We start from the raw sequence: 14,587 nt of genomic DNA, 5'->3' as shown, positions 1-14,587 counted from the left end.
GAGTTCGTGTTCTCAAGCTGGAGTTTGATGAAGAACCGAGAACTCTGCCAGTACGCTATCAAGACATGAAAAAAGGCAAAATAAAATGCAAATAAAAGAAATAACTGATTTTCTCCATGCAACTGTTACACACGATCTCTTTCAAGACTACTTTGACCACTTGCATGTGGAGAAACCATGTATTTGGGTGGAAACCTAACCATGAGATTTCACAAACAAAACAGCAGAGAAACAAAGCAGCTCCACCAGCAACAATATCTGCAGTATCAAACACACCTACTAAACCTTTGGAAAGAGCAACACCAAACACTGGAATGCAACATCACAAGAAAGCTTTTTCTTTACAGACTACTATTAATTTAAATTTATGCAGAATTATCCCCAGATGAACTTCAGAAGCTGACTCTTTGCTAGATTGTATTTAATAACAGCCACAGAACAGACACAGGTAAAGTACTGACAAGTGCATAACATAACCCAGCCAACTGAACTGGTCACAAGTTCTTCCATGTCTGTAGCAACACGCAGCACGTTTCAGCTTGGCTCTGTGATTCGTGAGACTCGGGCCGTTAGGCTGAAACTGAAGTGTCAAATAATAGGTCAAAATTATCATTCCTTAGCTCTCCCAGGGGAAATTCCCAGGACTGCTAAGATGCTAGTTGCCAACTGAAAAATCCTTTTATCAGAAAACGTACCGTATTCACTGTTCCATATCTGCCTAGCAAAAATGAGTTTCTGTGGCTCTAACAGCATCCACTCCAACAGCACCCACGGGGAGCCAAAGACTGACACCACCAGCAGACAGCTTCGTTACATTTCCTCACTCCCTGATGAAGCAGAAGCCCTCTGCACATCAGCATTTAGGAAGTGCCCAGGAGTTCTTTATTACATTATATATCTCCAATATCAAAGTGCAGAAGGAAGCAAACACTGCTGGCTTGAAAGAGATCAGTTTGGGATACAAATGAGCATTTCTCAAACTTTGCAAAATTAGTGAACATCGGGACAACTTCAGTAGTGCTTAATTGAGCCAATGCACGGGTGTATTGACAGGGAAAACAGGAAAAAGTCCCATATCCATTTATAAACACAGGGCTTAGGAATTCTTACTCAGTGTTACAAGGAGTAAGGATCTGCTACAAGATTTTCTCCACACTTCAAGAAACTGTTCCAACCTTCTCCAATGCATGAAGTTTCTGTTCCCTCTCCACCTAAGCTATGCTTGTGTTTTAAAAACTGAAGCTACCTAGAGAAAAAGCTTATGATGCACTCTCCCTTTTATGAATCACATAAGTTACTGAAACACTGCTTGAGATCAGTCTGATGAAGAGATATTTTCCACGAATCAGAACCCATTGGGAACAACTTAGGAGTTACTGATATACAGCCAATCCACCACACTTTTTGTAATAAACTATTTAAATCAATAAGCCACTTTCGTATCGTTTCACGTAACCATCTTTCAAACTTTTGTAACAACCCTTGGAAAAACAAATATTACTCATTAAAAAGTCATAAGAATCATCAACCGTGCATACAACATTCGGTCACTTTATATTGAGATTCCATGTATTAATATATTCATGACTGAGAAGAGGTAGAGGCTTTCACAAATCATTAACCTGCACTACCAGCTTGCTCATGGTAATAGCATGTAGCTACCTTCTCTGCCTCCTATTGCTGTGGCCATACCTCTCCCTAACATGCCCATAATGTGTTTATAACTTGCAACAGTTTGTAAATGATTTATAAAGAAATCCAAAAATAAGATGTGCCCCTGTATCTTTTCTTTTTTCTTTTAAACCATCTGGGCTCCAAAGACACAATATGTGAAAGCACAAGGCAAAAGATGAAAACAAGATAGAGTTGGTTTGAAAACGATGGATTAAGAAGAAAAAAGGGTGTTGTTTTTTTTTAAAAAAAAATATACATCGAGGGTATTGGTTACTTTTTGTATAAGCTAAGATTGCAACTGTATGACCAGGACCATAATTGTATGCACATTTTAGAAGTAGCAGAGCACCCGAACAGCTGGCAGTTTATGTATACATAACTGAATTGCAAAATTAACTTAAGCATTGAATTAAGCCCTTAATCAGTGCAATCGCTTACCAATTTCAGCAGGTAGTTGCTTGATTTTGTTCTCTCGTATGCTAAGCATGGTGAGTTTTGACAAGTTTTTGATATCCTTTTCCACAGTAGTTATACGATTAAAGCGTAGGTAAAGAGTGGCGAGAGAGCTTAGCCTGTACACCACCGACGGGATCTCTCGCAGTTTGTTATGCCGCAGGTCAAGCATGCGCAGTTTCTTCAAGTTATCCAGAGAGTCGGGCAAACTGGTGAGTGAGTTTTCACTCAGGGCCAGTGTCATCAGGTTCACAAGACAGCCCACCTCAGCTGGTAGAGACTGCAGTTTGTTACTGTATAAATAAAGTTCTGTTAACTGCGTTAACTCTTTGATAGCGGATGGAAGCATGTGTATAGACCTCTTGGACAAGTCCAAGCGCATTGAATTCTCTTCCCGACATTTATTTAGCTCTTTGATCACTTCAGCATTGCTGGATTTTTTGCGGGTACCTGTGGCTGGATTAGGTCTTTTTATCGTATTGTCCACTGAAAAAGCTACCCCAGGCTGCGTGCTACTGGAGTCCTTCTTTCCGTCTTTGGCATCTTTCCCTTTGGTCTTAGGCTCCTTCTCTTTGCTGTCTTTCCCAAATCCTCCAGAGGCTTTGGCCTCCTTCTCCCTTTCTTTTGACGATGGGACTTTTGGATCCTTCTCTTTACAGTCCTTTTCTTTTCCCAGGTTACTACTCATGGTGACTCAATGTTTAGCAAGCACCACATGAAATCCGTTTCTGAAGTTAATGAGAACAACTCACTGCTGAGGCTACAAGGATCCTTAAAACATGCACGTGTTGAACCAAGGGAGGAGCTTCAGAGGTACGATACCCATTTGCTACATATTGGTTCTGAAGGCACTCTTTCCTAATCCTCAGGAGATTCAGCTGTTAGGGATTAGAAGGTCAAGCACTCCGTATTAGTATTTCTGTAACACAGGAGAGAAAAGAAGCCAAAGTCAGTGTAAATACAAAACCTCCCTTCCAGTTAAACCTTAAATATTTCTACTTTCAGGCAGCACTCACTCACTCAAGTTAATAAGTTGTCCTTCTCTTCCAGCACCAATGAAAAACCCAACGTTAACACAAAACACTACACCTACTGCTCAGAAGACCCACTGCAGTAGAAGAGCTATGGCAATTAGTACGCACAAGGAATGAAAAGTACAACTCTTAAGCATGACACTGCCTTCAGTACTCCATCTGAGTCATGAGCTGCCACCTGATGTCACAGCTAGAGCTGAGCGTAACACCCTGGTCACCAACATGAATATTCTCTCCCCTCTGAGCCCAGTCACCGAAGATCAGCTTTAATTTTAAGTGCCTGTCTCTTCAAACAAACTTATGCAGGTTTATTCTTTCAACAAAAGAGAGCCTCAATTCGATCTAGAGTCCAGGAGTTGGACTTGATGAGCCTTGTGGGTCCCTTCCAACTCGGGACATTCTATTAAATCTGCCACGGCACTGTAACACGAACACATCGCGTTGAGATCTCCCTCCTGACCCGTTCTGAACCACAGGTCTCTGCTTTTAACACAAAACAGCGTGCTGTCACCGGGCACATATATCTCAAAGACATAAACAAAGATTTTTTAAATATTTGAAGAAGTTCATTAAAGAAAAAATCAATTGAGAAGTCAGCTGAAAGCTCTGAAGGAATATAGCACATTTTGCTTCCAGACAAGCAAAGTTAGGAAGGAGTTTTTCCTAAGTGTTGGATAGTACATCTTTGAAAAATACCTTGACTTCCCCCCAGTGAATATAATGCAGCCTAGTAACTGAACAAGTGTCTGAAACCTGCAGAGCCCCTTTTACATTTTCACAAAATCATCACGCATCACAGGAAGCAGTGCAGATTCACATTTCAATTCAAAACACAGGACGCAAACGAGAACTTCAAAAACCTCTTCAGAGCATTCAGCATTGTGAAGTTATCTTCACGGAAGAAAAGAAACGGAGAATCAGTTGCAACAATTTCACGTTCCCATGTTAGTCCACCTAGCCCTAACCTAGGGCCAACCTTCCCTCGTTGGGCAGCACTCATCGACAGGGAGAGCTCTGTTTGCTTTTCAGAAGAGCGCCTTGCTTTTCCCAGCCACAAGAGCTGTTGAAGTCTCCTTAAAAGCACTGCAGGAACCCTTCTCTTTCATGACATTCCATCTTCTGCACCAGTTCATAAAGCTGATAATCAAAATTAATTAAGTAATATTTTGCATGCTTGAACCATCATCAAGAACTAGAACTACAAGAAACTTGTAGCAAAGCCTAAGCAGCTATTTTTAATTGCACGGTTACACTGTGTTTGCTTACCTTCAAGTATAAACATGCGCTCAAAGAACACACAAGCACACTTTGCTCAATGTATTCATTCACATAAAAACAAACCTAATAAATCTATTTAGGAACAGGGTAAGGAGGACAAGACATTTCACCTCTGCCACAAATCAGGCTGTTTACTGCCACAGTTCACAAGAACCCTCCCCAGGAGGCAGCTTCCAGCCCTCCACCCTGATCCATTACTGCTGCAGCATCACAAAGCCTGTGCTCCAAAACACGTACCAAAGCCCTGCTGCCTCCAGTCACCGCGTGCTGGAGCGCTCTGTTGTAAAGGGCTACGGCAGCTTGAGAGCAGCAGCTTTTAATTTTGACATTTTCACCAGAGATTTCCAAAGCAGCACAAGCTAGTTCCTTATTGTATGATTAAGATTTTACGCCCAGCTTTTACACCATCCATTAACCTGCCCTAATCTCAAGCTTACCAACCTCACCACGTTCTATTTTAAAGCTTGTTCTCGGCCCTGTGTAATCTACATGCTTGCAAACCTCCAGCAGTAGGAAATGCAATGACTCCACATGCAAAAACGCAGCTGACTAAAGGGTAAGAGCCTCAAGTGTCTGTCAGCTGGTTTTCAGTACTAAAGGTAGCAAGCAGAATCCAGTACCAACACAGCCAGGTTCTAAACCCTGATAATACTGAGAATATTATTACAGAGCCAGCCCCTGAAGCACCCCTCTTGCCCCCCACCAAAAAGGCTGCTGCTCTCATGAGCTTTCAGTTCAGTCAAATTTATGCCTTGACAAGAGAGACTCAGTTAATGCCTGACGGGCGCTGCAGAAGCAGGTTTTGAAGGAGACTCTGAAAGGAAAGCCAGTGGGAGACTAGAGCTGGTGAAAGGAGCTCAGGAGGGCAAATGCTCCAAGCAAGCTGCGTGCATTTCACTGTCTTCACCAGCAATGACTTGCAATCTGAAAAAACAAAGCGGGTGGGAGGCGCTCCCCGTTACAGCATGCCCGTTTAACGTTTCATTTGACAGTAAGGGACAAAAAATAAGTTTCTGCCTATACTAAAGGATAAAAATTGAAAAACGAGGATTAAAATCAATACAAAGTGTCACTACCAGGTATTTCAACCCTTCCTCAAAGTTAAGGATGTTAGAGGCAGGCAGCTTGCAAGCAAGCAGCAGGCAGAGGTAGCTCTCTAGTGCACAGAAAAGGGAGCAGAGCTCAGAGTGCAGCAGGCCTTCAAAACATACACCTTGTCCAGAAAGACAGAAGGCCGGCGATTAAACGTACTGCACCTGTCTCTTATCCCTGTACTGAGGATTTTAGTTACTGCCTGAGACCACAAAACACATTCGAAGTAGTTTGAGGTGGTTTAGTCTCTTTCCAAATCAAATAGTTCTCTAGTCCATACAATGATCAGAACTAGCACTTCAGGAAGGGAAATAAAAAGCCTCCAATGAGGAATTCTGCAGTTCAACCATCCCAAAACTTGGCACAGCAACTCTGCTCAATCCAACCAGCACTTACACAATGAAACACTCAGCTTCACATAAGCACCTCTACAGAAAGGTCACTGCTGCTGCGGATCACTCGAGCTAGCAGGGTTACTCAGAGACAAAGTTCAGCAGATACCCAAACTCCTGAAGGACACGAGCATAACTGCACATAGCACAGAGGAAGCTGAATATTTTTCAAAAGGTTATTCATATTTTTCAAGCCCTTTTCATTAAAGGACAAGAGTCACTATCAATTCTACACTAGAGCCCAACAAGCACTCATTGTATTTCAAAAGGAGAGCTTCTTTTAGAGATATTTTTAGCAAAAGGAAATTCAGTGAAATTAGCCAGTTTTGCCAACTACTTCCATTTTCCAGTGCTGTTCAAACTGACTTCCTGGCAATATTAATTGACATAAAAACATTTAGCTATGTGCTGGAGATCTTGGAAAATTCAGCAAGGCTCCCGCTTGGTGCAGCGTATGAAGGAAAACACATTTTTTTAGAGAAGTTAAGGAATATAATCCCTTTCCTGTTCCAAATATATATATATATGTGTAAGTAAAAATACCGGTAAATAGTTATAAATAACCAGCATCAGCATTTTGATTTGCTCTTCCTTATGCCTGGCAAGCGGATCAATACACCTGGGCTGTTCTCCTGACAGCTGTAACTGACAAAGCTTCAGAAACAATTTCAGCCTAAGCTGTATCTTCCTTAGCCGGTACCACATCCACCTTGTGCACACTGGAAACCTCAGTAAAGTATACAAGTAATTGGAAAGAGATTTCAGCTTCTTTGAGGACCAGAACCCAAAACATTTGTGCAGTAAGAGCTTTATAAAAAACACAGTAACGTAAGAACAGCAATGTTTGTAATTCCAGGAATACTGCTAAACTAATGACCTGCAACTTGGCAAATAAATACTGGTGCTCGCAGGTCATTATCTAATAAAATATTGTCCTGAGATACAGCACTTACAGCCTTCCTTGAACAGCAGCTGGGTGAAAAGACTTAACTGTCTCCTACCTGTTACTGCAGAGCAATTTTACTTCCCCACACCCCCCCTCCCCAAAACAAATCCGCTGCCAAAATTACCTCCCAGCTTAGCAAAGCCTTCCCCCAGTTACATCTTTTAAATCTGATTGACCCGCGCCGGTCCCTCGGCTCTCAGGGGATGCACCAGGCTCAGGCTCACAGGTTGCTGAGTGTCCTCTGGGTTCACAGAAGCGGTTTGAAGATGTCTTTAGGTGAAAGAAGTGTTTCCCTCTTCTGCTGCTGCAATACCTCCTCTCTCTCAGGTGAGGAGGCTAAGCAGCAGGAGTCCGTTCTACCACGGAGCAGCCACCGCAGCACTTTACCTTACAGAACGGTCACTTTGCAGCACCGCTCAAACACTGCTGCTTCCTGTTGTGTGCTTCAGCAGGCAAAACAGGTGCTTCAAAGCACAGGTACATCACGTACCCAGAGTAAGGAAAAATTAAGGCATTGTATTCACTAAAGCCTAATACATTACACCCAAATCAAATCCGGTTTTACTTATTTTATAATGTAGCAGGAGGCCTAAAGGCCTGTGTTTAAACTCAAAATGCCTTATTACATGTCTAATTTTATCTTAGGGAACAAGAATGATTTTTCTCTTTATTCCGGTTGTACTAAACTTAACCCAGAGGCAGACGGCACGGCTTGGGCTTTCCAACCCAAATCACAGGTGAGGATCACTGAGCATTAACCACGTCAAAGAAATAAGGAATCAGCTCACTCTGACACTCCAGAGTAAGCAAACTATGATTCCACTACGTAACAATAATAATATAAAGGTAAGTGCAGCAATTCTGATTGAGGAAATTCTTGGTCAGACCTGAGTGGCTTTTAACAAGAAGGCAGAGTTCAAACGCTATCTAGGAATTGCAGCAACACCTGCGCACATCCAAACAACTTTAAGAAAGGTACTTCTTAAAAGCACTTACTTTTACTTAAGATAGCGTGGGATATCTCACAAACATTACATAGTGCACTACCACACAAATAAGCAATGGAAGAAACGCAAAGTTTAGCCAGAGACCTTCCATTCTCAATACCACATATGCAAAAAGCGATGGTCACTACTTTCATTTCAAAACCCCAAAAGCCGAAGCCAAGTAGCCACTTGCAAACAAAGCAAATTCTCTCCTACAATTTACCAGCTTCAGCCATCTGACCCACAGAGCTTTCATCAGTGTGAGTGCAGCTGAGCTCCTGCTGCTGCAGCCAGCGGCCGCCCAGCCGGGAGCAGAGCGCTGACTCAGTCACCGAGCGGCCGCGTTACTCCTTCAAACGCAAACCTCACTCCGAGGCTCGGAGGCAGCAGGAGAACGGCTAGCCATCACGTAGCCATAGATCACAAAAGTGATCTGACAAAAGGAATGCTCCCAGGACGTGCCGGCCAGACACTTCGTGTTTTCCTTCTTTGGGCAGAAATCTCCTTCAGCTCGGAGCTCAGGACTGCGAGCGGCGGTGTAACGCTGCCATGGGGTGCATGCCAACTGGATGGCTCTGTCGAGAAGGCAGGCCATTAAATTCATCTCGGTCCCGTAGATGAACAGCCAGCAGATGGTAGTTTGCAGACTGCCTGCCCATCTCGCCTGATCTCAGTGCATCTGCCCATGGCCCCGCTCGCCCCTAATCCCCTCCCGCACGGAGGGAGCAGCCTGCGTGCTGCGGAGCTGGGTAAGTGAGCGGGCACGGAGCCTGACAGCCCGCTAAGCCCTTTCGGATATCTTCATCTGCCAGAGGACCGCAGCCAAGACCACGCTGCCTGCTAGCTGCAGAAGAGCTGAGCAGGACCTGATCTGGCATCCCAACAAAGCCTGGAGGTGCAGGGAGCAACTGCACAGACTGCACAACAGGGCAGGGCCAACAACCGGGCCATTTTTTGAAGGCTTGCTTATGTTTTACTTGTGGTTTCTTCAATCTGGAGACAAATTTGTAACTGTAAGCACATAATTACAAATCTACGTGCATTTATAGCTTACGCCGCTATGAGCAAGTCAGCCTCACGAGGTGTTTGGATGCTGAGCACCTTGAACTGCAAGAATCAGGCACAACCTCCAGGACATCTCTTTCCAGATTCCTACACAACACTCGATTCCGCAGCAAAGACATAGGAGCATAGGTGTTACTGTCCCCTACAAAGCTTTTGAATTCATCTTTCATCCCCTAATCTCTGCGGGTGCTGCCATGTCACACACCAAAGTCCAGATCCGTCACGACAAAAAGGTCACATGCTAGCAGACAGAGTCACCGCCACCCTAAGATCCCGGGTGGTAAAAATAATCTTTTGTGCCCTGCCTTTGAGCACATCTAGCAAATACAAACATGTATGTATTACTGTGATTCATGCTGTATGCTCCAACGTTGTTTTTATGAAGCATTTGCTCTTTTTCTCCTTTACAGAAAGAAAACCAACCCCAGTTGTTGGCCAAGTTGTACCGCTTCATGTGTCTGTAGAAACAGACTCTAAGAGAACCTTGCTAACTCCCTGAGGCAGCCTATTTCCAGCTGTGAAGAGGGAGTTCCTGCATGTGTGGTCCCCCAGCACGCACCTACCAGGCTGCATCTCTCTGTTTCCATGGGAGCTTGTGGGATCAGCAGGCAGCCCAATCCCGCGTAACACGTGAAATTTGAAAACTGAAACCTGCTCGGTAAGGCAAGTTTCCTCACCTTAGCATAGGTCCTGATAACTAGACGTGCCTAAAAACAGGTGATCCAAAATGGATGTGGCTCTAGGGAAATCCAAGAACAAAACCAGAATGAATTAAATCAATAGAGACTGGGACACAGTTAAGCATAAACCAGCAGCTCCTTGACCTGTACGCTATTTTATTTCACGGCTATACAAGTTCTGCACCTGCAGTGATACACCACCTTCCACACAAGCGCGTGGCAGAATCTACCTATTACCCTATTTTGATCACAGAGCATTCTGCTGCAGCAAAATCTTACTTTCCACCACGTTATTACCAGCACGCAGCACAGAGAAGGGCCCATTTTGGGTCCCTCCACAATTCCTGGGAACAAAGGAACTCCCTGCTCCGTCACAGACTCCCCAGAAAATGTCACCGGTCTCACCAGAGGTGATGGTGCAAGCTCTAAGACAGCATCAAGTGTTTTTCTTTTATCCGTCATCTCCTCTGAGCAATAAAGGCAACATCTCAAAACAAACCAACCAAGCAGGAGACAAAACAAGAATGACGGGCAGGAGAGAAAGTAAACACACAAAGCAACGACGGAGTAAGAGATTCTCTCCTAACGTTACGTTGCTCTTACAGAAACAGGGACAAGCCACATGCTAAATCCCAGCCCAGCTACACAGACATTTCCCTATTACAGCTGAGGGTAGCATCCTACCCAACCTTCTACCAGCAACGCAGTTACCCAGCAGAAAAGCGAAATTATTGGTTAACGTAGCAGTTCTCATTTCAGCTCTGAATGAGATCCAGTAAGTTTGCTCCTCTTCTCCACCACACTTTTATGTAATACTTAGGACCATTTCGCAGAGTTCAGTGCTGGATGAGTCTCAGTCCTTGCATTTTCTGACCATAATTAGTGACTGCAAGTCACAAGATCCCTTTGCAGAGGGTTTCTCTGCTAGGAAAACAGCCCATCTGAAAATCAACTTAAAAGGCACTTTTAACATAATTCTGAAGATGAAAAGGAACGATGTCTGCTGGAACACAGAACACCGAGAGCCAAAGCCACAGTGCCTACATATGGCAGCTCCTCACTGCGCCAAGCCTGGCCCTTGGTAATGGTTTTTCTAGCTCAGATTATTTGCAGTTCTGGATCTTCAATTAAGAGAAAAGAGAAAAGTCTGGATTTGTTTCCTTGAACACCTAGTTTAAATATAACTAAAGGACAGAAATGGACATATGCAGGAAGATTTACTTTCCAACCAACATACATGAGTCTGGAAGATACACAATGTCTGGTAAAGCCAAAAAAAAAAAAGCCACGTATTTACCCACAAGTTTCCAATTATAAATCTCCTCAGTTTTCTAAGTCATTAGCATATCTTGCAGCTAACCTGCTCTCAAAAAATAAATCTCTTTGAAAAGATTGGCATTCCTCATAGAGAAGAGATAACGACCGCAATCGGAATCAAATTTGCTCCTATTTAAGCGTACATTTCTGCTTCATTACAACTAAATTAAATAAAAATAAAATTTATTTTAAAACTGCACAAGGACGAGCTGGAGTTGTTTCCTCCAGGAGGACATTTTTCAAGGAGTTTACGTTATATATTTAAATAATACGGGGAAGCAAAACTTCACAAATTCAGAATATTCTAAGTGAAAAATAAAACAGATATGAAGATCTACACACCTTCCCCCATTATCGCAGAACTAGTGTTTTGTGCAGGATTGCATTGCAGTTTTGTTTGGTTTCGTTACCTGACCATTTCAGACACGTGTTATACCTGGTCAAAGCAAACTGGTTCAGGCCAAGTTAATATACAGATAAAAGAGAAAAAAAGAAGCTGCTACGCCTCAGAATGTACTTCCTAACATCCTGATCTTGTTTTCCAGCAAACACTTGCCTAAGCACGGTGTGACGGACCACTTCTGCCTTCCAAGCGTTCTCATTCAGATGCAAGAACCAGGAATTGCCAGCGAGACCTGGTGTGTTCCCTGCAGTCCGGGGCTGCTCTCCAGCCAAGTTCTCGTCAGCATCTGCTGCACGTATTTCTAACGCCAAGCGCGCTGTGCCTGCGCAATTCCCCCTGCCTTGGGGTTCTGCATCAGTCCCATCCTGCCCTTACCTGGCCGCACGTGGTCGAGCAGCTTCCCCGTCCCAAAGGCCAGCCCGGCGTCCTGCAGCGCTGCGTGAAATGGTGCTTAGCCTCGGCTGGAGAGAGGGAAGCAGCCTGGAAAGACCTTGGGGAACCTCCCAAATTAGCAGCACCACACAAACGCAGGCTCGTTATACACCGTGATAAGGTGATGCGGAATAAAATTGCTCCCAAGGCTTTTTCAAAGCTTTCAAATGTTTTCCCCCAAGAGCAAAACAGAATTAAAGATAAATGGCATGAAGCAGTCAAATACTATTTAAGCAAATCCATGCATATTACAGGTGACTCAGGTAGCGCTCTATATAGTTACATGCAGCCAGCGCTCTGTGGTAAAGGCTCTTGTAACCACACTGAACTTTTTTAGACTTCACTCCTCAAAACTGATGTTTACTCTTGGAGGGAAGGGGAAGGTTTTCGTTTGTTTGGTTTTTCCCATTGGGTGGTGGCGGCAATGTGGTTTTTTTTTTGGTTTGTTTCTTTTTCTTTTTTTGAGGGGGAGGTGGCCTTGAGGGCCTAGAAGATAGGGAAAAGGTAAGACAAGTTATTTAGTTCAGGTGTTTATGACAAAGCTGTTAATAGCATGTTACTTCGTTCATGTTGAACATAATCCTACCATGCTTTCATGACACCTACCACGTACTCTTGGTTTACACCAGGGACCTACAGTCTGTTAAGAAGCTGTCTTGAGCCGTGCCGGATTTTGTCACATCCACTTCTGGCCACTTTGAAACCTCTAATAAGAAAACTGCAAGGAATTCCTCTGGCAACACAGACCTGAATATTTCATACGCCCTGAGCCTGTTTCACCTCCTCAACTCCTACACGCCAACTTCTTTTGATATAAGGCATTCCCACAGAGCAAGTCAAATGCACCGTGGCCGAACAGGCCCTTCCTATCCGGCTGAGAAACCTTCTCCTGTGCTCCCCGTGGGGTCACAGCGGCCGTGCCGAGGGGCAGAGAGCCGACAGGCAGCCAGCCTGGAGCGCGAGCATGCCGAGAAGCACGGGGCAGGCGGCCACGTGCCGCAGATGGAGCAAGAGCGGGGACAGAAGGCTGAAGGGCCTGGGCAGCAGTGGTCGGGACTCCATGAAGAGCCCAGATATAAAAACACGGAGGCAGCAATCATTGCACGGGTGGCATTCCTGCTCCTTCGTGGTAAGTGAAGGGGTCCTGAGGAAGGCAGAAGCATGTAGCAATCAGAGATGCATTGAACACATCTCAACAAGCACAGCCACCTAGAGCACTGGAGGCCATCTTCTTCACACCTGGCTCATTCTGACTGCTTTACACTGCAAGCTTAATTTTCATAACCCCTTAGATATAGTATTTTTATCGTTCTCACTTAAAAAGACATTCATTTAATGCTTTTTAAAAAAAAAAAAAAAAAAAGAATGACCACATTTGAATTTCTTGCAACCTCTTTCGCACCCTTAGAGATTCCGGTGATGATCCCGGAGATCTCTTTCCTGGGACAGCGGATAAAGCCAAAATAAACACGGAATAAAAAGAGATCTCTGTTCACCTTCCTGTGAAAATCCACATAAAGCCCAGACCTGCCACGAATACCCCTCGTGCTCATCCTTCCCTCCCACCCACCGTAAGCCCCATGCCAACATCCCAACACGACCGCCCGCTAAGCGGCTGTGGGGACACGAGCCTGTGAACTCCCCAGGTCATGAACTGCCCGTACGCCAGCCACGCCATAGAAGCAGCCTGCCTATATACATTTTGCTGGTAAACGCTAATGAAATGCTAATTAACTTAGCCTGTCAGTCAGTGAAAGAGGGGTATCTTAGGTCACTCCAAACTGATTTTATATATCCTTCCTTTTTGTTTTTGCTTTTCACACAATCTCGTTTAACAAGGACAATCTTGCAGCGTAATTCTTTCAAACGTTAGCTAGAGGTTTACACGAGTGTAAGAAAAGCCTGACAGCCTAAATTACCAGTCTTAACTATAAAAATAAAATTAAAAAGCAGTTGTGAAAGGCTTAGATTCTAACTGTTTTTTGTGGTGTTTTTTTTTTTTTTTTGTCCTGATGGTCAAGACATCCAGCAGCTAATGAGCTGAACACTATTCTGCTCGTAAGTAGGAGCCCGATTGAAAGATGTCACACGCTAACAATTCTGGAAAATGCACGATAAATTGGGTATCTTCACAGGAAAAAGATGTTTTCCTTCACAAGGGAAAAAAATAAAAGGGAAGAAAAGAAAACCACTGTGATCCCTTCCAAGCAGATTCTTCAAAATCTGTTCAGATGAGGCATCTTTTTTTTTTTTAAAAAAAAAAAGGTCTTCAGTGACATTTTTACTAGAAATAGTGAAAAACATTATTTCTGCTTGCCAAAAATCAACAGCACGATACAGTCTTTAGCACGCTTGAAAGGTTTGTATATTGTAAAAGCAGAAAGTAGCAGCAATGATAATCCGAAAAAAGTCACGGAAAAAAAAACAAACTGAGTTAAACACCACCATACAAATATCATGCCATAAGAAGCCTTTTACCTCATCACATTCTGATAAATTAAGTAAGATAAAGGAAATTTTTAAAAACTGATGAAAAAGCAGAACAGCTTAGAGCTACTTGGAAGGTCATACCACGACTCCAGCAAAATAAAACACCCAGCTTGTACTGTGTGCCTATTTATAATGAATGACAGCCTTGCAGCTTATTGTCCTTCGCTTCAGACAGAAAACAGATGTCATTCACACATGTGTAAGTCAGCAAGGAACCACCCGAGCTGTCTGTGAACGTTTAGAAGTTATAAAACAAATGACTAAGAAAAACGCCACCTTTACAGCAGCTCAGGCAGTGCCTCCCCAGATGGTGACGGCAGCCTGCAGATGCTCACGTCGTGCCGT

At 43.8% G+C, this 14,587-nt stretch overlaps 1 protein-coding gene across 1 annotated transcript in view; it reads right to left on the bottom strand.

Annotated features, from left to right (window-relative positions):
- Window positions 1–14,587, bottom strand: part of SHOC2 (SHOC2 leucine rich repeat scaffold protein) — a 66,070-nt gene that overhangs the window by 37,459 nt on the left and 14,024 nt on the right. The window contains exon 2 of the mRNA XM_035329818.1: window positions 2,113–3,046. Within this exon, the coding sequence (XP_035185709.1) occupies window positions 2,113–2,815 (703 nt within the window). The 5' untranslated portion in view covers window positions 2,816–3,046. The remainder of the gene's footprint in view (window positions 1–2,112; window positions 3,047–14,587) is intronic.

This window comes from Oxyura jamaicensis, chromosome 6 (assembly GCF_011077185.1).
Source record: "Oxyura jamaicensis isolate SHBP4307 breed ruddy duck chromosome 6, BPBGC_Ojam_1.0, whole genome shotgun sequence".
Lineage (NCBI taxonomy): Eukaryota > Metazoa > Chordata > Aves > Anseriformes > Anatidae > Oxyura > Oxyura jamaicensis.
Note: the sequence above shows the minus strand (reverse complement) of the source record. Positions and strands in the feature narration are given on the sequence as shown.